Source organism: Idiotropiscis lumnitzeri, chromosome 11, assembly GCF_059441095.1.
Source record: "Idiotropiscis lumnitzeri isolate Australia: NSW breed Sydney's pygmy pipehorse chromosome 11, RoL_Ilum_1.0, whole genome shotgun sequence".
Taxonomy (NCBI): domain Eukaryota; kingdom Metazoa; phylum Chordata; class Actinopteri; order Syngnathiformes; family Syngnathidae; genus Idiotropiscis; species Idiotropiscis lumnitzeri.
In genome coordinates this window covers 10,909,739-10,933,769 of record NC_142401.1, presented here as the reverse complement: position 1 = coordinate 10,933,769, position 24,031 = coordinate 10,909,739, and the positions used below count along the sequence as shown (strand labels likewise).

The 24,031-nt window shown below is 41.2% G+C and overlaps 3 protein-coding genes across 4 annotated transcripts; 1 reads left to right on the top strand and 2 right to left on the bottom strand.

Moving 5' to 3' along the window:
* Positions 1–230: 230 nt before the first annotated feature.
* Positions 231–2,771, bottom strand: arpc4 (actin related protein 2/3 complex, subunit 4). The gene is made up of 6 exons (XM_088308448.1): positions 2,625–2,771; positions 1,335–1,453; positions 1,143–1,254; positions 968–1,063; positions 634–804; positions 231–545 (listed from the first exon to the last, which is right to left on the bottom strand). The coding sequence occupies exons 1-6, from the start codon at positions 2,625–2,627 to the stop codon at positions 540–542; spliced, it is 507 nt and encodes a 168-aa protein (XP_088164574.1). The 5' UTR covers positions 2,628–2,771; the 3' UTR covers positions 231–539.
* Positions 2,772–3,325: 554 nt separating this feature from the next.
* On the bottom strand, positions 3,326–10,214 carry LOC148327365 (ras-related protein rab7-like). The gene is made up of 6 exons (XM_088309232.1): positions 9,880–10,214; positions 7,439–7,502; positions 5,734–5,860; positions 5,409–5,627; positions 4,731–4,859; positions 3,326–4,420 (listed from the first exon to the last, which is right to left on the bottom strand). The coding sequence occupies exons 2-6, from the start codon at positions 7,489–7,491 to the stop codon at positions 4,325–4,327; spliced, it is 624 nt and encodes a 207-aa protein (XP_088165358.1). The 5' UTR covers positions 7,492–7,502; positions 9,880–10,214; the 3' UTR covers positions 3,326–4,324.
* A 2,351-nt stretch (positions 10,215–12,565) lies between these two features.
* On the top strand, positions 12,566–14,822 carry LOC148327364 (fibroleukin). 2 transcript variants are annotated; one of them, XM_088309825.1, is made up of 6 exons: positions 12,566–12,827; positions 13,220–13,409; positions 13,624–13,701; positions 13,859–13,971; positions 14,078–14,340; positions 14,480–14,822. In XM_088309825.1, exons 1-6 carry the CDS (start codon positions 12,600–12,602, stop codon positions 14,820–14,822), a joined length of 1,215 nt encoding a protein of 404 aa, XP_088165951.1. In that variant the 5' UTR covers positions 12,566–12,599. The 2 variants fall into 2 exon arrangements, with proteins under 2 accessions (XP_088165951.1, XP_088165950.1); XM_088309824.1 differs by having other exon boundaries at positions 12,566–12,836.
* The last annotated feature ends 9,209 nt before the right edge of the window (positions 14,823–24,031 follow it).

The following is a 24,031-nucleotide window of genomic DNA, read 5'->3' as shown; positions in this document are numbered from 1 at the left end:
TTTTGTTTAACGGGTCATTACTTAGCTGAAACCAATCCCAGCTGACTTGAAGCACACCACAGACTGGTTGCCACCCAGCTGCGGTGCAAATGAACAATTGTCACCCTAATGGACAATTAGTCTTCAGTGAACCTTCACATGAAAGCACGAGGTGAGATTTGAACCTTGAACCTCAGAAAAGTGAAGCATGTGCTGTCCTTTTCCATTTAAACTCACAAACATTTCTAATCTTCCCTACCAGCAAGTATATTTATTATTTTGGATGATTTCAATCTACAATAGTTTGGACTCTGTAATAAAACATGTGCACCAATTGATTGCCTCATGGTCATAAGAAAAAGCATAGCACAATAAAATACATGTTAAAAAAACAAACACTTTTCATCAGGGAAAACAAATCCAGCCTGCGCTCGTCGACATGGATTAGAAATGTACTAAGAAGCACAGTACGTATATTTGTACATTATTTATATTTGTCATCTTGGCTGATGTCTTCTCTCACACCAACACGTGTGGGAATGTTTTCTTTTCTTTATGACTCAGAACTGCAAAACAACAAAAAAAATCTTGTTAGATTTGTTTTAACCCCCTCAAATTATTTTGGTAAACAAATCCCCAAAGCGCAGAACTGACATTTTTGAGGAACTCCTCTGCGACGATGCGAGCTCTGGCATTGACGGACAGTTTCATCTCGCTGATCTCCTTGTCGATCTCCTCCATGAAGTGAATGACAAAGTCCACCAGCTTGTGCTTGTACATCTGCTCCGTGTGGAAGTTGGTGATCAGGAAGCTGATGTCGTAACCCTGGACACACAACACACAACATTTGAGTCATGTATAACTACCGTACCTATTAACTATTTTGACGTGCTTTCTTTGAAATTTCTTACAGATTAATAACCTAAATTATTTGAAAAGATTTAAGCAAGAATTAAGTAGTCAGAAGCTCGAGCTGCTCTCTGCTCACCTCCACCGGTTTCCTCCTCAGGATAAAGAAGTTCTCCGCCCTCATCATCATGAAGCGCATGAATTTGTGGCACAGGATCTTCTCGATCTCATCCGCCTGGTAGCCATCACATGCACAATCGTGTTATCGCGCAGGACGAAAGACGGTTGGGAACGGCGGTGCCGGCCGGCCTTACCTGCTTGACGGCGATGCTGACCCTGACCGAGTTGATGGAGCCCTCGATGAGGACTTTCTCTTTGTCGTTGCGGCTGATGACGACAGGCTGGAGGAGGAGCTCTTTGCTGCTCCTGAACGTGAACACGAGATGAGCAGAGCTACAGTTATTTGCAGCAATTCTCCAGAAAGAAGCAAGGGCCAAAGCACTCACCGTACTTCCACCTCAGGCTTGTTGTGTCTCTCTACCACCTGTGAGGAGAAGTTCTCCAGGCACAAGGCGGCCTGCAGGGTGGCTCGCACCGCGTTCAGGTAGGGCCGCAAGGTGGCCGTCTGAGAAGGGGCAAATACATGACAGTAATAACACGATTAAACAGAATGTGAAGAGTTGGCACATCAAGATAATTCATTGTCATTGTCGAGCTCATTTGGGTGCATTGGCCACCAGGAGGCAGCATGATACATAAAGACTTAAATTACATTTTGTTGATGAAACACAGATGAAGAAGCACGTCGCAACAAGATTCTGCGCATTTAACAGAGGATAAATAATATAAGCCTGTGAGTATTGTTTGGATTTGTTGCTACAGTTTAGATGTGCAATGCTTAAAATCGACAATTAATCAATTATAACATGAATCAATAAATATTTCTAATAGGTGATTAATCATTTGGAGAGCTTATTACATTTAAAATCATCCAAAACCTTGGAAGGTCAGGTTCTTAATGAAAAATATTCTCAAGACCTAGTGACTGAACTTTTGTGGGGGTTTTTTATGTAAGTGCAGTTTTTTCCCTGCATTGAAGCAGTGTTATGTTCAAACAGTGCATAATGTTACAGTGGCTTACAATTACTTTTAGCAATATAACCTATGCCTTGTTGTTCATGAACACCTATGCCTATTATGCTTCTGTATTTTAATGTGGGTCGTTGGTGTTTTTTTAGGTGGTACTTGACAGAAAATTTTGAGAACCACTTGTTTAAAGTTTTATAATCATGACACCAAAGCTACTTTCGTTAGCAAGTGTACCATCTTAATGTTGATTAAGACACACAACCTTGTATTAGTATCAATCGATACAAAATGTGTTTGAAAAATGTTTTTATGGACAGATGTCAGTGCACTGTGTATGAAGGCTGCTCAACTGACAGCTGGCTACATCAGCAGCTGTTAGCATTAGCTTGCGAGCATTCCACTATACCGTCACAGTCGCATTCCTTTGTCGTTGACATAAAAATCATCGCTTCCGAAAGATAATAGTCGACTGCGTTTAGATTAAATTCTGAATAATTACACATATTCCACTATTGAGTCGACTAGCTACAATTAGCATGCTAGCAAATTAGCTACTTAGCATGTTTGAATGAAAGCAGAAGCTACATTTTGCCCAACACGTTGAAGTTAATGACGCATCTGTCGAAAGCAAATGCCACGTTTAAAGTACGGAGAATCGCAAATAAAAGTCATCGAGGATCAAACGTGAGAAGTGAAGTGAAGCTCACCATTTTGATGTGTCAGAAAAGGCAGCTAAAAGGCGGAAGTAGCCAGATCAAGCTATTTCCGTGAAGGCACCGGAAGTCGTCAAGCGAGGCGAGGAGCAGGAACACGCGACTAAGGAGGGGCGTGGTCGTAATAGAGAACATTTCGACGTACGACCAACTGAGTACGGCGGAAAAATACGTTATCACGCAGTACAAGAAGCCGAGGATCGTAACTTGGGTGGTTCATGCGATTTTTATTATTAATTTGTCCCAAAAGTGTTTTTCATGTATATATTTACTGTAATTCTGCTATTGTGTTTTGAGTGGGGTAGACTGATGATGATGGAAGTCGAATTGGCAACGCTGTTTTCGAGAGGACCTAACCCTCTATATATCATTTACAGTACTGTGCATATACGTTTTATGTACAGTTACGGAAATAAAAGTGAGACCAAAGGAAACCTTTTTGGTATTTCAAGCATTTTTCATTTTCTGCAACCAAATGCCCTAAAAAGTTAATTTTGCAGTGTTTTTAGACTGCCCACCACCCCTCCACAAGAGCTGTATACATAAATAAATAAAACACAGACGTACTGTACTGTTTTTTTTTTTTTTACATAAACCGGATATTAAACATTAAATAGAAGCTTTTACCAGAGTGGAGACATCCTTACCTCCAGGTGATCATCTGTATGGAGTAATAGAATAAGAGTACAGAGAGATTTATTCAAGAATTTTATTTGACGTTCAAATTCCCATTGACAACATTATTGGCATTGCTGTGATTTAGTTTCTACAGGTAGGAGGACTAATACCATGGCAGAAAGATGGATATTTTGTTGTCACGGACGTTTCCATCCATCAGCCTTTTGACTTGTCTGCACACCGTTACGCACAATCCATTAAAAATATGAAGTGCTTGGCCAACCTGAGCTACAAGCAAATAAGTGAGAAGAGTGACGTGTTTTTAGGCATTTGGTAGCGATGAACACAAAGAACAGTGAAAGGAATTGTCCAATGAGTGTATTATTTGCAGAAGTGAGAAGCAGTTAAAAGTCTAAACTGGAGGAGGCCATACAATCAACGTGTGCAACGGGAGAATTTTAACAAGGAAAAGTGACAAGAAATATATATTACCCTCACCGGAAAGGCATGTATTTAGTGGCAGATGTTGCCCAAAATCAGTCATCCCTCTACATTTAGAACATACAAAGGCAAAAAAGTGCAAAACAAAACAACAAATTTTTAATTTCGATTGGCTTGAGATGTAATATCCACCAATTCAAATATCTATGTAATTTATATATACAAGGAAATATGTATTCGAGACGATTACTTTTGACAGGCAATGGAAAGAGAACAGAAAGAGCTAAAAGGCTTCTTGGGATGCTGAGCTTAGCCAACATCACACATTACTAAGCATCAACCAGTCCAGTTATGTTCCCAATTGGTTTCAACATGGTGCCGTCAACCCGTCCGGCTCGTTGACAGCTCGCTGTGGAGTACCAGTGGAGGGCGCTGTTCTCTTGGTGTGATCTTCGGACACCAAGTTTATCACAAATAAAGTGAGAGAGGGAGGCGGTACATCCGTGAGTGGCTTCTTATTGCGTGAGGAGGATGAAATGAAGGAGGAAGACTTGCAGGGACGCTTGTTCCCTGGGAGCGGGTGCAGGTGACTGATCCGCCAAAAAGCCAAGAGAGAAGATGTTCCAGGTCGTGTCTCAGCAGCAGCCGCCGCCACCTGGCGACTTCGGTCTGTCGTTTCGATCCAGTTTTATGGGGTCCGGGAAGTCGTTATACGGCTCCACCTCGGTCTCCTACCAGAGATAAGACATGAGTGGTGGAAGTGATGAAGCACAATAAAAAAAAAAAAAAAAAGAAAGAATAAAATAAGCAACAGCTTCGGAATTCAAAAGCAAATCGGGGCACTCATAAGTCAGTGATAATGTGCTTCTGATTTTTCCGCTAACTGTACTTCAGTATTTATTTAGATGATTTTTCACTATTACTCCCCACGCTTAAAAACAGATTCCCTGTACCTCCGCCACCTTTGTCAAAATAGGTTAATCACTTGGGATGCACGCACGAGGCATGGTGCAGCAAGTCTAGCTGCTGCCACTCACTCACCTGTTTGAGGGCGTTGCGTGCGATAGTCTGGAAAGCCTGCTCGACGTTGATGGCTTCTTTGGCGCTGGTCTCAAAGTAGGGAATGTTGTTCTTACTCTGGCACCAAGCCTGAGCCCTTTTGGTGGTTACCTGCGAGTCAACAAGAAGAAGAAAGGCATTCAAGTGAGGGCCTGATATTGGCCAAAAAGCCTTCTGCCAGTTTTGCCAGTGAGGACACGGTGTTTATGGTCTTCTGGTGGCTCCCAAGTCCAATATTTACTCTCAAGCTGGATTTCAAGTTCGCCAACTCATACTTGAAGTTTCAAAAGCAAATCTGAACAGCGAGAAGACTTTTGCATTCAGCAGGTCTTCAAGGACTGAGTCTCTCTGTAAATTCACTTAAACTGCTTTCTCATTCTTAAGTGATGCAGCAGTCGGGTTGCAAAGAGGTGCAACATTGCCAAAATAAATTCTGATAGATGGCCATGGTAAGTTTAGACGGGGAATTTTGCAAATGATAAGACCACATGTAAACATTTTGTTTTGCCGTAAACGGAAATCCACGTAAAACATTATTATTATTAATCCAGGTTTACCCCGATAGATTCCAGTTAACTCCAATTGAATCTTGCCAGCTGTGAAAATTCACCAAATTTTGTATTATTTTGTATTTTCGCAACAATACTCCCTCATGCCAACCTGTCTGTTCTCCAAGTCGATCTTATTGCCGAGCACCACAAACGGGAAGTTCTCGGGGTCTCGAGGGCTGGCCTGGATAAGAAACTCATCTCTCCAGCTGTCCAAGGTTTTGAAGGTGTTGGGTGCGGTCACGTCAAACACCAGCACGCAGCAGTCAGCTCCACGGTAGAATGCCACACCCAGCGACTGGAACCTCTCCTGGCCTGCCGTGTCCCAGATCTGACAAGTCAAATGGACACCAGCAATTCAATAACTGCAGGGATGAGACCACACTGTTGACAGGAAGGAACAGGATTTGACTTTTGCATGTGTAGCGCTGACAAACCTGCATGGTAACAAGCCGGTCATCCACCATCACCTCCTTGGTAAGAAAGTCTGCACCTATTGTAGCTTTGTACTGGTTACTAAACTTCTTGTTCACATACTGGTTCATGAGTGACGTCTTTCCAACGCTAGTGGGACACAACAGACAGCGGGACAGCTCAATTATTGTCAAGTCAAAATGTGCCATGCTCACAGACTAATATCAGACCAAATATCATTCAAGTGAAAGATGTGTCAACAAAGTAGGAGTTTCAATTTATAGTACACATTTTTATTTAGGTCATAAATATATATTATATATCATATTTAAAATAAATCAGTCCTTCAGTGAGTAACAATGACCAGTCACAGTTTTCTCTTTTCCCTCCTGCTTTCTAACCAGTTGCGTGTGTGAGGAGGACACGGCATTACATGTCCCGTACACTCACGCACGCAATTATTTTTCATCGGATCGCAATGATTCAAGTAGGTCACATATTTAGGTTTCAAAATGGCTTATTTCGTCAAAAGGTGAGTCATTTGCATGTCTTCTACACCCTTACACCTGCCAATCATGTGCATTGACACATCACAAAGGTTCACTTTTAACACTTCCCTCAGCACCTACAAAATCAAAGTCCATGCATATTCCAGCTGTCAGGACAGCCTTATTGTGACATTGTGTTATTATTGTGCGGAGAAGATATTTTCGTCTGTCAAAGCACGCAAGCCAGTTTTTTTTTTTCTTCTTAATTTTTCTAAATGACGGAAGTCCATAGCCACGACGGAGAACTTTAATCTCTGTGAACGACGGAGGACAAAATGAAAATCAATTCCAGAATTCATTGCAAAAATTTGCAAGGAGTCGACCAGAAACAAACAAGTTGCACACTGGCATGTTATTCTATCATTTTTACAAAAAGGCAAGTTTTGTTGAGCTTCTTGTGTATACAAGGACAGGAGGAAGAGCACGTTTGCAGTGAACATTTACGGGACAAGGAGTATTTTACAATTCGAGACAGGACATGCCACGCAGGTGACATTGAAAACCAGTATTTTTAACGAGTAAGAGGTGGAAGATGATCTTAACTGGCTGAGGGAGGATCTGTGCATCCTTTCAAACCACCGCCATCCCTTGGCGCAGGTGGCATACTCGCAGTAATCAGCAGCCTAATGAAGCTAAATGTTAATGTTCACGAGCCACATTCTATTCACTTCTGTAACCGACAAGCTATAATATTGTTGGAAAAGCACATGGGCTACAATTGCTGTGATGCGACGAGCAGTGGCAGCCCAACTCCGCGGCGTTGGTGGTAGCAACGTTTCCATCATAGGTAATGTGTGACCATTGAAAACAGATCAGAACGTGCTCATTTTCAACCAATTTATGAAGCTTACTTTCGGTGTCAATGCCATCCACGAGCAAGTAACTCGCCAACGCTTTGCTTAAACGTTGCAGCAGGCACAGATGGGCGTGTCATCTACTAGAGCACAGCGGCATGGACAAATCTTTTTATTTAACGATCACGCTGGTCTTCATTTAAGCTGCAACGTTCGCTTTTGTTAGATTTTGTTTCTTCAACAATGTTCACCGAAGCATTGCTTGCAAAATTTAAGATGACTGATTGTATTTAACTGATAAATAAGTGGTTCAGAAATGGAAGGTATCCACTGTATCTATAAAGAATGTGACACGACAACTAAAGGAAAGTAAAAGGACAACTCACCCAGAATCACCCAGGATGATGACTTTCAAGAGAACTTTCTTTCTGGAGGTCATTCTTCAAAGTGCTACGTTACACAAAGAAAAAGGTTTGCCATGCTTTCTCGGACGAAAAATCATTTTAACAGAGAAGTTGTTCAAGTAAATGTGTGTGCGAAGGCGCTTGATACCCTTGGACCAATCAGCTGTGAAGAACAGTCATGTGCTTTGTAAGCCGTGGGACAAATCACGAGGAACATACCACTCCTCTATTCTGCAAGTCACACTTTACTAAAACCACTTCTTCATGTCAGAATTCTCTCGATTGATTTAAACTATAAAAATGGAGAAAGATTTGTGGGATTTCTTGTTCAAGTGTGTATGCTGCCAAACCACCGTGAACACTAACAGAAATCTCAGTAGTGAGTAGTTCCGCAATACTTGTGTAAGAAATGACAGTTCTGCATTAGGCAAGATGTACTTTACTTTTTTGGGGAATACATACAGAACAGAGTAAAACATTCATCTAGAGACAGACTGATAAACACTGAAATGAACTATCTTTAATCTCTCATTTCACATTCCTAGCCGGCAGTTAATCTTTCGTCCAATACAAGAATATTGACTTTGCTTTTTTTTTTTTTTGGGGGGGGGGGGAAACCGGCGAGCAGTTCAAATATCTGAATAAAGATTTAGGTGATAGAAACAAAAACACAGTTGCTCATGCTCCAATTGTTATCTGGAAATTTATCTGTGCACAAATACGAGCCACAGATTAAACCCTGGCTTTTATACATGTATTTTGTCATCTCCAACAGCCAGAATTCAACGAGTTTACAGCAGAGTGAGTGTCTAAAAGCAGAAGCGGCTTGTTTTCTTTTTAGTCCCTTCACTTTAGTGTGAAAGTCATTAAAAAAGATGAATGGTAAAATAAATTGCTCAGTAAAATGTTGCAATATTATGCATTTTTCGCAAGGGAATAAGAATATATGCCCATGAACGTCGTTATTAGGGCCAGACTGATAAATCAGATGGTGGATTTAATCAGCTGATGTTAGTTAGCCATTTCAAAATCAGCGAAACTTGGCTGATTTTTTTTGCTTGTTTGTTTTTACACGTGAATGCAATACAATTTGAGAAAGATATTGACCTTCAAACACCACTCCCTTTGAAAAAAAAAAAAAAAAAGATCAGCAAAAATAAAAAAATGGCCAGATTTTTTTCCCTCGGTTTTAAAGTTAAATACTAAGGAACAAAGTAATGCATATCCAAATGTTTAGCCTGTAATTCATCACCTTACTGTACTGCAAAAAGGTTATTTTAATTAGTTTCATTTTTTCCATGTTATTCTACCAAATATTGATATAGGCCTAAAAAAAAAAGAATGAAATTAACCATATACTATCTATGCATCTAAAACCACAACTACCAGCCGGATGACCGCTTGTATTTTAAAAAAGTGGTCCGTCAGGTCACTCGTATCTCAAGCTACCAATGTGACTTATCACAGTTAAAAATGTTAAACTGTATGACAGCTACAGACACTTTTAGTCATGCTGTGAGGGAAATTGGATTTGCATTATGCCTTAGTGTAGACTCCCCTTCAGTAATCTTACCACTTTGTCACACAATGTGCGCCAGAAGATTGAGTACTTAACTTTGTTTTACACTTGTAAGACAAACTACTTCCAGAGAGCAGGGTGCAAATGTTAGACAACGACACTGGTAACTGGAAGAAATATTTCAATCTGCTTTGGAGCAACAGCTCAAGTGATGGCTGTGTAATTTCTGCCAGCATGTGATCTTCAAGCCCATGTACTCATTATGGTCATTTACACATACTCGTCACACTGGCACCAATTTTAAGAATCTATTGTGGGATTTTAAGAATGTATCTTGGCAGATAAGAAGCAAGACTCTGATCCAAATGGCTAAAATAAGAAATGTGCTGTCAAATCCAAGGAGCAAGCATGAGCATCTTCTACTGCAAATTGAGACCATTCTAATCTGACCGGGACATGCTTCTGTGCATCAAAACATGATCGTTGCCAGGTGTTGTTCTTCAGAAGGGTACACTATTGTGTAACTTCAAGTCATCCAATACAGGGTGAGCAGCGTGTATCAACGTGAACTCTGTGAGTCATAGCAGAGTATAAATCGGACATGCACAAAAAAAAAGGCTTCCTGGCAACAGAATCAGGCACGTAAATATATTTAGATTTAAAATGCGTTCAACCAGATCCGAATAAAGCATTCGTGCATTAAAGTGATTTCCAATTTTTTATTGTACGAATCCCTCACATTCTACGTCACATCTTAAAGACTATTCGACTTGGTCCTCTTGCTGGAGTGGGGCCCAAAAGAGGCCTTGTTTTGACAAATATCTCCCCGTTTGCGTTAGTCCTAGCAGAGTCAGCACAATTTTATTGACTCCACATTTCACAATCGTAAAATGAGCACACTTACTTTGGTTAGTAACACAGAATGTGTCCTCTTGCCGGCTGGAATGTGCTGGCTAACGAGCTAGCTATTGTTGATCGCTGACAGCTAACTAGGCGCTACGTCAGCTAGCTCGCCGGCACTCAAATCTTGACCTAACTCGATGTCGTTGTTGTGACAGAATTAATTATTTTTGGCAACAAAAAAAAACAAAATGTATCAGAAACGGAAGAGGCAGCTAATAGTCACTTGGCAAATTTGGCACTTTGTCGGAGAGCTAGCCGACCAGCAAGCTAAATGTGCGCTCCCCTCTTGGATCTTCTCTTCCCCTTTCACTTCCTTCTTTGAAACCACGCCCACATCGACGTTGCAGCTCGTGACGTAAATACATAGATAGATAGATAGATAGATAGATAGATAGATAGATAGATAGATAGATAGATAGATAGATAGATAGATAGATAGATAGATAGATAGATAGATAGATAGATAGATAGATAGATAGATAGATAGATAGATAGATAGATAGATAGATAGATAGATAGATTAAATATAGGATGTACACACCTAACAAGTAATTTGTTGACAATTTAAAGAAAATAAAATCATAATTCCAGTGTTGCCAAGAATGCACTAACTATTCTCTTATTTATCTAATTTATATATCTATCTGAATTATTGTTGTATTGCACTGGAGAGGGGAGCTCTCTAATCTCGTTGCACACTTGAGTACAATGACAATAAAGGGATTTCTGATTTCTGATTCTGAATCGTTTACTTGATGATAAATGTGAAATTATGTCGACCTGTCTGATGCAATATTACTTTTCTGGTGCTTTTATGCATTTGTTTATTATTAAGACGTACCAAAATCACAACGTATTATGGTTGCAACGGTTTGGCATTCTGAATTTCAGACCCAGGTTATGACGGATTGGTTTTACATCAGCACTCATTCGCTCTGATTGCGTGAAAAACAAATAGACATGTCATCCCCTACCACTTGGTGGCAGTGTTCACTTGCTTAGACTACAGAAATTCATAGCTGGTAGTTAAATCCATAGGTTTGATTGTGTACTTTCATACATTGCCAACTATGTAATTTTTATTGTAAAAACTTAACATTTTGAGTGCTTTGAGGGTCTTCCATGAAAAATATGAAACTGATATTGTGTGACCACATTTAAAATAAATGATAAGGTCCATACATGACATAAAAAACCTGACTTGCTTGTTTCTGCAGATGGGCCCGGTGAAGAAAAAAAACTGAGGTTAAATGTAGAATATGAAGTACAACAATCAGATCTGATACTTTAAATCAGAGACACATATGTATGTCTTAATCAAACAAAAAAAGACTCAAGTGATATAAATTAAAGGTAATAATCATAAGCACACAATATTTAATGACGATTTTGAAATGCGTCTGGATATGTTGATCTAGATAATGTACATGTGTTGAGGACTATTTTTTGTATCGCATGAATTTTGACTGATAACGTTTTCTTCAACTGCATGTCAACTATTGTCAATACTGTTTGTGCATCTCGTTAGCAAGCATACACAGCTCTCTCTAACTCGCTCTACTTTGGTGTTTTTGGAGAAATTCCTGCCTTCCCTCACCTATTCAAGGCCATCTTTATGACCGCCTCGGAAGTCCGTTTGTAAACAAAACACTGCGACACAAAGGTGAGTGACAAGATGCCACAAAAGACTAGACTAATAGAGACACATTCTGGAAGCATCTGGTGCACTTCTTCATCCTCAGTATCGACAAGCATAACTTAGACATTGTTCAAATGTGGGCACAGCGGGAAAAAAAAACAAACTTCAAACTAGAGCATCACCAATAAGGATTTTTTTTTATCGTGATAAAATTCTGGTAATTGATTAATTCATTTAAAACACATATAATGAATAAAGGAGGCTTAATACTCCCTTAAGGCTCACAATAAATTTATGAATTACATACTGAACATTTGACTATTTTACAATACTTTATGCTATATTAATTGTTAAACTCATTAGTCATTATTTTTCTCGAGCTGCTTCTCCACACGAGGGTCGCGGGCGTGCTGGAGCCTATCTCAGCCGTCTTTGAGCAGTAGGCGGGGTACACCCTGAAATGGTTGCCAGCCAATCACAGGGTACACATTGACAAACAACCATTCACACTAACAATCACACCAAAAAAAAAATCATCTTATTCGTTCCCATTATAAAAGAACATCGGCCAGTCCCTCCTCTCAAAATAGCCTACAACATACAAATGTAGTGAATATGTCTAATATTCTAAAATTGTGTGAGAAGTATGCAAAAGTCCAAAAGCCATAAACTCTTTGGGATATGTGTGTGTGTGTGTGTGTGTGTGTATGCATATCAGGGGGTGGGCAGACAGCAATGAGTGCCGCAGTTATCTCGGAATCTTAGCCAAAGCAGAGTGCGAGCAGGAGAAAGAGGTTGACCAAGACTGAGATGCACTGAGCGGTAGAAGAAGAAAAAAAAAGAAAGTGATGACACAATCGTTTGTAGCAAACAGGGCACAGGAGGACAACAATAGAAAGATCTAAAAATCAAAGGATAATCCAGCAAACACTATATGAAGATCCACTTCCTGAAATGTGACAAGTGGAAGTTTGCAGGGATCAAGAGCAACAAGACAGACAACTCCAAGTTGGACAAACGTCACCTTGGGCCTCCAGGAGCATCATCTTCATTTGTTCGGAATTCCACTTGGTTCATTGGGCATGCTTGCTCTGTTGTCACTGTGTGCGGGAGCGTTGCTCTCCTGTCAGGCATCTTCGGACTGCACACAGCCTCCCTGCAGGGACAATCTGGTAGCAGCACCCATGCCACCTGCGAATGGAATGGGGGCCGGCGCATGTGAGGGTCAACAGGCCTGCAGGAAGGGAGTCTCGCTTCCGGCCATCTCAGATGCTCCTCGGAAGGCGGAACGCAGGCCGGACTTCCCCCAAGTCCAGCAGGTGAGTGACAGCTTCTCTTTGGTAAATCTTTGGTGCTCAAACAGGACTGTGGCCAAACCTGGAGTTCTTGGATGCGGAGTCATAGACCAGACAAATCCTTTCTCATGGGACAGTAGGCTCACTAAAATTAGTGGTGGAAGGATAAAATTAGTTGTGCTTCAGAAATGTCCTCATTGTCTGCTTTGTGCTGAGCTCAGGCGACAACAGGTGGACGAGGGCCAGCGCGATTGATGTAAGTGCAAGAGACGGACGGGACAGAGAGTGACACAAAACACTCACCGGCGGGTTTTCAATGTCAGTTAGCGCTCAGACGTTCACCTCGCCTACATAATGAGTGACATCAATTTGTCCGTAAAGAGAATGCGCGGCCACTGTGTGTGCAGGACGGAGGTGTGAAGGAGCGCCTGGTTCAGCTGCAGCGCTGCATGCTGTCCCTCCAGGAAACAGGGGGCGATTGGATTGGTCAGGACAGCAACTCTCTGGGGACCATCCTGGCGCTAATGGCAGCCGTGCTGACAGAGTGTGACCTCCACTGTCACAGCCAAGCCCTCGGGGCGATGGCTAAACGACTGGGTTAGCACCGTGCAATTTATACGCGCCTTCCTCCTTCCTCTACACCACACAAATGGGTGAACAAACACGCAAATGCTGGTGCACTCACTCCCCCACGCATAGCAAACAAAATCCCAGTAAGGCCCGCTAAGTGTCGGTCATAGATGAGTGCATCAGAATTTAACTAAACGAACAATGTGGGAAATAAATGTCCAATGTGACTCTGCGTTGACAGAGAGTGCTGCTGTGGGAAGAGAAAGGGAGAAAGACCTACTTCTTTTCCTCAAGAGCATTACACATCATCCCCCTACAGGTGACACGTTGAAAGCACACTTTTCTGATTGAACTGATTTACTAAAAAGTGCGCAAGTACGTTTACAGAATTTGGCAAAAGGCATGCCACGTGAGTAACGGTGAATGCAGTGATAGTTTGACAAATTCATGCAATGAGATTGAACTCTGCTTGCCAGTCGCACCTTTGGAAAGGTTACATCCTCAGGACTGTGCCGAGATTTACAGACTGGGGATCAAAGAGAACGGCATCTACACCATTCAGCCTGACCTGCACAGACCGGCACTTGAGGTATTTCACATCTACCACTCCCATTAAACACGCACGCGGACCCCCACTGCACCCTGCTTCTTTTAGACCCGGGCTTTGCAATATCAAAGTCTTTGTTTTGGCTCAGGCTAAATGTGACATGGTGACGACGGGAGGCGGTTGGACGGTGATCCAGAATCGTCAGGACGGCTCAGTGGACTTCAACAGGACATGGCGGGAATACCGGGAAGGCTTTGGCAATCCACAAGGGGAACACTGGCTGGGCAACGCGGCACTGCACACGCTCACGTCAGCCGGCCAACACCAGCTTCGTATAGAGCTGGAGGACTGGCACCAGCAGAGGCGCCACGCCACCTACAACAATTTCAAAGTAGCCGCAGAGGCACAAAGGTGAAGCACAACATATGCGCTTCGTTTTGGTTTATGGAAACACACACCCTCCATTCCTCTTAAAAAAAAAAAAAAAAAAAAATCCTGCAATGAACGGACCGACCTAGTGCCTGAAATGACCATGTTCTGTTTCTTCCAGGTACCGCTTGACATCCCGCGAGTATTCTGGCGATGCAGGCAATGCATTGAGCTACAGCAAACGTTACAACCACGATGGCAGATCTTTCAGCACCACTGACAGAGATCACGACCGCTACGCTGCTGGAAATTGCGGTCACTACTATGGTGCAGGCTGGTGGTTTGATGCCTGCCTGGCCGCCAATCTCAACGGGCGCTACTACCGGGGCCGCTACAGCGGTGTGACTAACGGTATCTACTGGGGGACGTGGTACATCCTGACGGACGGGAGAACGGGTGAACGGTACTCCTTCAAGAGAGTAGAGATGAAAATAAGACCGCGGAACTTTGGTGGCTTATCGTAAAGATGGGAAGAAATAGTCACACTCAAAATGAGCTGCACAGTAGATACGTCAATTTCAATGAGAATTATTTGCTGTTTGCAGTCACTTTATGGACGATATCATTTTAATTTCGACTTTCAGGTTAAAGAAAGAAAATCTGAAATATATAGCATATCTATTTTTCTGTTACGATATGACAGAAATAAACTGCTTGGATAGTATTAATAAATTCCTGAACATATCTTCCAAATAGCTGAGTGTGGTACTTGAATTAGCTTCCAATTCTCTCAGCATGTCATTCATGCAGCACAGAGATGGCAAGCATTCTACAACTTTGCTAATAGACCGCTGTGGTCCGCTCGCAATTCTGCTAACACACATCTCAGCAATGACAACGAACGAAGGCAGACACATTCTCTCTTTGCGCAAGTCATTTGACGCACTTCACAGTTGACGCACTCTTCCACAGTGGATGCTAAATGTCGAACCCACTCCTGTTCAAATGCCAGGTTTTTTGTGGTATCAAAAAATCAGACTAAGACAAATGATTTCAAAACGTTTTCCCGCCATTAAAGTGACCTATGACCTGTAAATTAATATTTTTCAAGGGGAAGTAGAAATGAACTGAAGTATGCAGACCCTCTTATAAGTGGGGATGCAAAATGAATCAATCACATTGAAACTGATGTTAAATTGGAGTGAGCAAATAAACTGCACCATTTAGAGTACCACTGACTACCCCCAAATAAAGTTCAGCTGTTCTAATTGGCTTTTCCTGAAATTTGTCTTTTAAGTTGACAAAAATGGTCGAGTTTTTGGGGAAATTGTGTCTTATAAAAACCTCGCATTTAACAGGGGTGTGTAGACTTTTTATATCCACTATTGATGAGGGCCACACTAAACTACGCCTGCTTTTGCCTCAAGTGAATGTTTTTCACTCTCTGGCAGGGCTTCACACAAACATTTGTGTGCTTGTGTGTGTGTGTGTGTGTGTGTGTGTGAATGGTCAGTGAGAGTGTGAATGACTGTGCCAATTTTAGCGGCGTTCACGATGAGCTGTCAGGCTCTTCATCTCGACGGGAGTCTATTGTTAACAACTGAGAGGGCTCGGCGGGGCTCTGATCGAAACACAAAGACATTCAGTCTTGGGAGCAACTTCTAACCTGGCTCAGGACTTCACTACACAAGCACGCATCATCATCATCCATCCGTCCGTTTATTTTCATGATCATTTATCCTGTTGAGGATTATGGATGAAATGAAGCCAATTATAGCTGCCTTTGTCAGAAAGGGTTGCCAATCACAGGGCAGATATGGACAAACAGCTACTCACACATGTGGGTAATTTAGATTAGAGCATGCATGTTTTGAAGTTAGAGCACCTGGAGAAAGGATTTTTAATGCAGACTGGGAAAAAAAACAACACTGACGCCATAAGATATTAAGTTAAAAAGCAAACCCCCTCAGTCTGTTCGTTATGCCGCTGCAGCCAAATATGAAAATGTTCTGCCCCCTGGTGGCTTCAGAGTATACTGGAGAATTGTACTGATGAAAACTGCAATTGATTAGTCCTGTATTGACAAACTTACCCTCTCGTCTATCTAATTTAACTTAAGGTGCTCTAGAACTTTACATTCGGATAAGTACAGAGACTACTGATAATGATAAAACTCACAAGGAGCAGTAAATCACAAAACAATGCATGTGTTCATGTCATCAATGATGTGCCGATAAACGGTGTCTTTCATAACCGGTTTTGCTCGTCAGGCAATTTCCCTCTCTAATTGCCTGCTGAAGGTTTTTCTTTTCTTTTTTTTTTTTTTATCTTCCCCGCACCTTTTTATTTTGCGCCCGTTATTCTGTGGTGTCGTTAGATATCAATCAGTCCTCCTATCATCTCCTCTTATCCTTTCTGTATCCATCAGTCTTGTTGACAAGGGAGGAACAGTGTCTCACAGTTGTGTCACCACAGTATCCTGGCACAGTGTCTGGAGTGGGGTGATAGTGGTGCTGTTGAGAGCTGTGAGGGGTACCGCCGTGCTCAGTTGCCCCAGAGCCGGAAGCCCAGGCTGGGCAGCGGTTAGCTTGCACATCTCTCTGAGAAGCTCTGAGCCTCTTTAAGGGAAGTCCCCCCCGTGACTGGTGTCATTCATTAATGCCTCCATAACCGAAACTGATATCTGAGAGAAAACAGAGACCTTACGCATCTTCGTACCACTTTTGGCCTACTGATAAAGTAACTGACAGTGACCTCCGTGCCCCCTGGAGCAAAAATGTGTGAGAATTGTCTTCTGGCTCATCTCTTTTAATTGGGAGTCTGAAAGAAAGTGCATTTATCGTACATAATAATAAAAAATAAATTAAAAAAAAAAAACTCTGTAGTGACCTTAACAAATCACTTCAAAATGATTTCCAGTGCAATAGCAACATTATATTCTCGGACGTAAATAAAGCCATCCACAGATTTATTTAACTTTTTTTTTAACTATAAAATGAGATCTCAATGTGATTTACAAGGATTTACTGACAATATATGCAACTAAATATTCTGTAAAAGCCTTTGCAAGTCCGACCTCACAAACAAATGCTTGTCCTGGCGCAGGCTTATTGCGTATTGAAATCGAAGGAGTGGTGAAGATTAGAGCGACCACGGAATCAATCAAATCATCAATATTAGAAAAGATTATGGCATATGAAGAGAATCATCCTCAGACTTCATCTATCTGCTCGTGGAAGGCCCACAACAACCTCTCATGACTGCGTTGATACCGCAGAAAGCAAACAACCATTTGAACAGCAGATGGCAGTGTTGTACAACAGACGGCGACTCAAATTATTGCTGTAGTTTGCTGGATAATCTTGTCAGTCTTTTATCACCGATTTCAATTATTAGTGTGAAACTGTTGCCAAGACTAAATGTAGGAACCCTGAAAACAACAGAAAAAAATACTTCCCATTCCTCAAAGCTTACAAATGTGATGAATATTATTGAATGGGTAAAAACAAATAAATGTGGGGCAAAGGGTCACACTGGGGTAGACTATAAAAACTGTGAAATGTAATTCACCTTTTTTGGTTCTGATTTCTCAAACTAATTTAACACCAATTCACATAATTTCCAGAATCCTGACAGCATTGGGAAAAAAAAACTTGTTGTAGTGTCTATTTTAAACACAGGGGGCATCATAGTTAAGGTCAAATGTCAAAAGGACATCGTGTCTAAAGTGAGAACTCTGGAGGACATTAAAAGGCAAATGTCACGTATCGTTTTGTAGGTTCTATTTAGAATATTATCGGTTTAAATAGTAGTGCATCTGCATTAGAAGCACATTGCCCCTGACCCGTCTGCCAAAGGATGAAATTGATGATGAATTTATCGGCCCTGCAGTAGTGGAGGGAACATTGCACAATTTAATGTGCTCTGAGAGGGATAGGGGTGCTAATGTGTTCTGTCGGAGGCGAGCAGGCGGGGTCTGTCTTTATGGGGTGAGGGGCAGGGGGTGAGGCTAAGGGGCAGGAAGCGGGAGCAGGCGAAGTTTCAAAAAGGTGTGCGAGTGGAAGAGGCCGTTAGAGGCCTCCCTCCCCTGACCACAGGGCCAAGAGGGAGGCAGCGTGTACCTGCTTGCATGAGACCTGCAAGGCAACACAGCAAGCAAGGCAGCGTTCCGTTTGAAACCGGAATTCAACAGAACAAGTGTATCCTGATGTGGTGAAGGGCTGGGGTGAGTTTGGGGGGAGGGGGGGATAAGGCAGAGAGGGAGCGCACAGATGGCACTACATTGCAGGCCTTACTCCACCTCATGTCAAATCTATATTTGCACAAGAAGGCTAAAGATGTTACAGGGAGGAGGAGGCGACACCAAAAGCTGAAAAGTGTGACTTCTCCAACCGTTAAATATACTATTTATTCTTCTTATTGCAACATTCCTACACATTTATGATATGCATGTGTTGAAATCAGGTGATGCGGTACTTCAACACTGACCAGACACTTTATTGGGTACACCTGAACAATCAACAAGAGCCATATTAAAAACGGTATTTACTATCATCATTTATGATTTGTATCTTCAGGGAGATATTAATTTAATAATATGCGAATTGACGTGGTGTAAAACTGCAACACATTATACCAAGAGCCATTTGACATGCCCATCATATCGCTACGTAATGATATGTATCAATAAAATCTCATCGGAATGCTGCACAGCGTGAAAAAAAGTTCATCTATAAACTCCGGGGGGAACTGGAGAATCCCAGTGAGAGAGATTCTCAGTAAAGAAACAACTCCCGATGGGCACAATAGAGGAAAGGTCAGAGACAGCTCACTAGAATCCACGTAGCATATGTCATGAATGATGAAGCACACTATGTAAATGCATGTTTCTCAGTGCGCAGTACGTTGTGGGGACTCACCTCCCTTTTGGTGACACATCGCAAGTTATCCAAGTTTTGGGGGTGAAGATTTGGGGTCGAAATTGTCTGCATGGGGCGTCCTCTAAAATGGGGGGGGGGGGGCAAAAACACACACATTGTAAATGCAGAGTCATGAACCCCTTATCTTTGGAGGTGTATAGCAATATTTGTCATGGTGAATTTTGGAGGAGGTTTACAATAACAGAAGCGTGTGAGCTGGAGAACAGAGGAAGGGAAAGAGAGATAACATGAAGGTAGAGACTGATCAGAGAATTTTGAAAGTGTTGCTTTGCGAGCGCGTGTGTGCGTGTGTGCGTGCGTGTGTGTGGGTGTGTGTGTGTGTGAGTGTCACAGAGCGTGAGACAGGCAGAGCGGATTGCCTCTGAGAATGAGCTTAAGCAAAGAAGCAGACATTGCACCACCAGAGGAGGAAAATCAGGATTTCAAAAATGAGGATCAGTGTCAAATTTGACACACAGAAGCTTACGAGGGAAAAAAATGAAACAATGGTTGCATATACTGTGTATATATTGCGCACAAAGATGTATGGACAGGTTTCAGAGAGAAATTTCTGAGATGATGCAAACAGAGTTTATCTTTATGTGATGGTAAATTATGCAACGGAAATTATTGAAATTGAAAATACGGTCCAACATCCATCCACTTGAGCGACTGAAACTGAAGTTTGTGGTTATTTGTGTTGGTAGGTTAGTTGGTTATTGTTACCCTAATAGCATAGATTACTTTAACCTAAAGTCACAAATATCAATTTAAATAATTAAAGTGCTTTTTCTTTGTGTTCTATGTCAAGGTAATCCACAGAATTTGAATTGAGCAACTGGACTCTGAATCCTGTTTGTTAATTTTTTTATTTAAAAAAAAAAAACGGAAAAAAAAAACATTTAACCCCCATTTAGTTTATGGTAGGTGGGATTACGATAAAGTAATACATTTTAAGATGAACTGCATTTTTTAAAACTCAAACTATGACACACTTACTGGCGCTTTGCAGACATTATCAGACTGACGGACAGAGACACACTCACAAAACACACCCTGGCACCCAAACACACACACAGTATCCCCACAGGAAACGAATTAGACAAAATAAAGGTGCAAAGTCTGAAAATGGTGAATAGACTTTGAGGTTGAGGGTGGCGGGGAGAGAGCTGTTTTGAATTCTTGAACTCCCCGGACAGCGTTGACTGACAGGTTGTTAGTGACAAGGTGTTGTAAACGTTCAGTTCCTGCTAGTCTCTTGACAGGAAGTGAAGTATTAAACCTTTTGACCTCTAATTAGTCATTAGAGATCATTTTCAAGACATCCCACAGTGGTGGAGAACGCTTAGGGATACCTCTGGAACTTGCAAATAAATGACAAAGTAATAAAAATTTTAAAGACATTATTAGCGTCTACTTTACGCACTAACCTCTGTATACTGATTAAATAAAAATACTGTTGTACATAATATGTACATAATTATTCATTAAGGTGTACAATGAATTGCTCCTTTGGTTGAAAATTTATCAGTACTTTTTGGGACTTGGAAAATGTACAATTAGAGGGGAATCAAATAATTACACAATGAGGTAAATATTCCCATTTCTCAAAGGTTTATTAGCAAACCTCTTTTACGATGTCATATTAGGAAGTAGTGAACAAATGTGCAAATAAGTACGTTAATAAAGTACCTGTAGGTTTGACCTCTTTTCACAGTGTGACGTAAAAGACGAGCTTCTCTTGCCCCTAGGTGGCGCTGCCCACTAGATTATTCCAGCAAGCGGGGCAGTGAGTGGCCTGTATGAGATCCTCGGTCTAATTTTACATTCAAGGAAGGACCTTTTCTTAACGAGCTAAATTCCCAGGTCTATAAATGTCATTTTTGTCAGTTGGATAAAGTACTTCACAAATGACTCGATGGACAACGTCATGAACCGAGTTCAATTTCAAAAACGTTTAATTTAAGACTATTGTTGAAGGTGACTTGCAGGTATGTGTCTACAGGATGCATAATAAAATCTGTACGTCTGTGTTTTAGGTCAAGACAGCATGAATTTGCTCGCACACATGATTACATGTTAGGACAAGGAAAACAAATTACGAAGGAGATCAAACCCAGTCAGAGTTGCATGAAGAATAATTCCAGTGAGATGTTGTTGTGTTGTTGTTGTGTGGGCTTTGCAGGTCAGCAAAGGTCATCTTGCAACGTTTAAATATGAAGAAAAAAGAATGTGAAACGCTCTGTCACTGGAAGGAGGAGGAGGAACACTCCTGACTAGCTTGACTTTACGTTTGACCTTTGATGGAAGTAGAACTAATCCTTGAATATAATAAGAGTGTAAGATATGGAAAATGAGTGCACCGTTATCTGCGTTACCCTGGAGACCAGCAGCAGTAGCAGCACCAGCACCCTGGGCTGCTACAGTTGCCAACTTATTAAAGCATCCAGCTTGTATTTATGGCATGGGAAATATTTCTATCAAACCCCCCACCAACATACACAAGCGGTCTCTTTTCCACTGAATAGCACACATATTTAAATCTCATTTCGGATGTCTATACTTTGAAAGTATGCGTTTAAAATGATGTCAAATTTATGAAATGAATGAAACTCGTGATTCAGAATAACAAAAAAATAAACTGTGGAAAAATGCTTTGCGCAACCGTCAGTATTAAGTGGCTAAAATATAACACGGCCTGTTTGCAAAAGAACCGTTTAAGATTAATACTTAATGCGGTTCCAATTTTCTATCTGCGCAGATTTCAACGCAATAATTTTCAAATATATTTTCCCGAGCAGCGTCGAAGCGGCTGTGTCTATTTAACCCTTATCCAGTAAAATCCGACATGAAAGAAATAATATTCGTGATGCCACAACAAAGAAGCGGAACCTCAGATGGCTGCCACAGATAACCTAAAAATAAAAGAGAGCGAAAAGAAGCCCACTGCACACAATAAAAAGAGTTTGCACATGCAGAGTGTTAAATGTGCAAATAAAAAGCTGACACGCTTCTCCCTCCTTGCATCTATCTGTGTGTCTATCTATCAATCATCGGCGCGGATCTGGACCAGCAAATGATGCATTCCCTGCATTAGATGTATTTGTTGTGCCAATTTGAAAAGGCGGCGATAATCTGGGAGCGAGAGATAAGAAATACCATTTATTCTGCGCCACTTGGGAGCCTATTTCCCGGGCCGATCAACCCCCCCATTCTCCGCGACACCTCCAGCAGCCCGCTGATAACGATTAGGCTATTTATTATCTTCACAAAGAACAAAGATTAGCCTGCACCGATGAAAAATTACCCCGGGATGGGTTGGAATCAGAGGGACCCAAGGATCCGAACGGCATTTCTTTTCTTATTTAGCGCTCCACTTTTAGTTGGACGGGCAAACATAATATTAATACTAATACTAATTGGAATAATATTATTGTTTTGTCATATTTTTTAATTATGTATAGCACACACAAATAATTAAAAAACAACAACAACAACTGACGTTGCCTAATATTTATTATAGGCCAAAGCCACTTCCGTTTCTTTGCATAATAAGATTGTCGGTGTTGAGACCTCTCTTTCTCCTTGGATCGTGAGAGGGGAAAAAGGAGCAGAGGGGGGGAAAAAAAAGAAGAGGAGGGATTGAATTAATGTCAAATCCGAAAATGGAAGTGGATGTTTGTCGCCGATAAGGTTTTATCATCAGGCCGGATCAAAAGGGCTCACACGAGAAGCATGTGTCTGCTCATATTATCATGCTGATGAGCTCTAATATACCGCAAGCCACTCTGCTCCCTTTCCTCCGTTTACGTCAGTCTATTTGGCTTTTTTTCCGCATCAGTAAATAGTAAATAATCCCCCTATTGGAGACGATAAAGGAAAAAAAATAATATGCCAACCGTTTAACTGTAAACCAATTATAGGGTTGCGTGCATTTTATTTATTTATATGGATGTTTTTGCTGCTGGCCATTAAATCTATATGTGAGCTCCCTTTTTGTTTCACTTCCAACTAGTTCAAGTTAATGCATATTAGCAGGAAAAAAGTGATGGTTAATGGCACCATGCAGCAGGATGACTGTAATGTACATTTATATGGTCATTTTTTTTATGATGAAAATAAAAATCTAGTCAACTTTGGAAGGAGGTTTGGCAACAACATGCCCCGCAGAAATACAACAATAAATGAATACGCCCTGTCAGGCACTATCAGAGCAACTCACGCATTGCAATAGTCTATCGTAAATCTGATTTTCTTTCTTATACAATTTACAATGGGGAATAAATATATTTGAGTATATAGCCTGTACATTGAGTTTAAAAAAAACAACACAAGAAATTAACTCTGTATACTAATATAAAATACATGTCTGCCAAATAACAAATATTTAACAGAGCGATAATTTGTCCATTTAACATTAGTTTGTTTTTTAAATGTATTCACAACTCGGAAAGAAAGAACACAACTATATATGTTTCCAACAAATGCAACATAATATTGTGTTCCATAATTACACGCAACAACAACAGTTGATTATTGAGTGGAACATGATCACTTTCACAGTTCACGTGAACTAATCAAGAGAAAGTGTTCCTTTGATGGGCGTGTTTCAGAGGGGATGGTGTCACTGGTGAATAGTCTAATCTCGTCTAATCTGATCTAATCGATGTAGTGAAGTTGAGTTTGCCCACTGGAGTTTCCTCGAAATTAAATAAAACAAAGCGGAGTTGATATTTTATACAAGCTGCCACAGAGTAAATAGAACTTCCTGAAGTTCATCACTTGGGCAACCCCGTCTATGCCCCTCTTCTTCT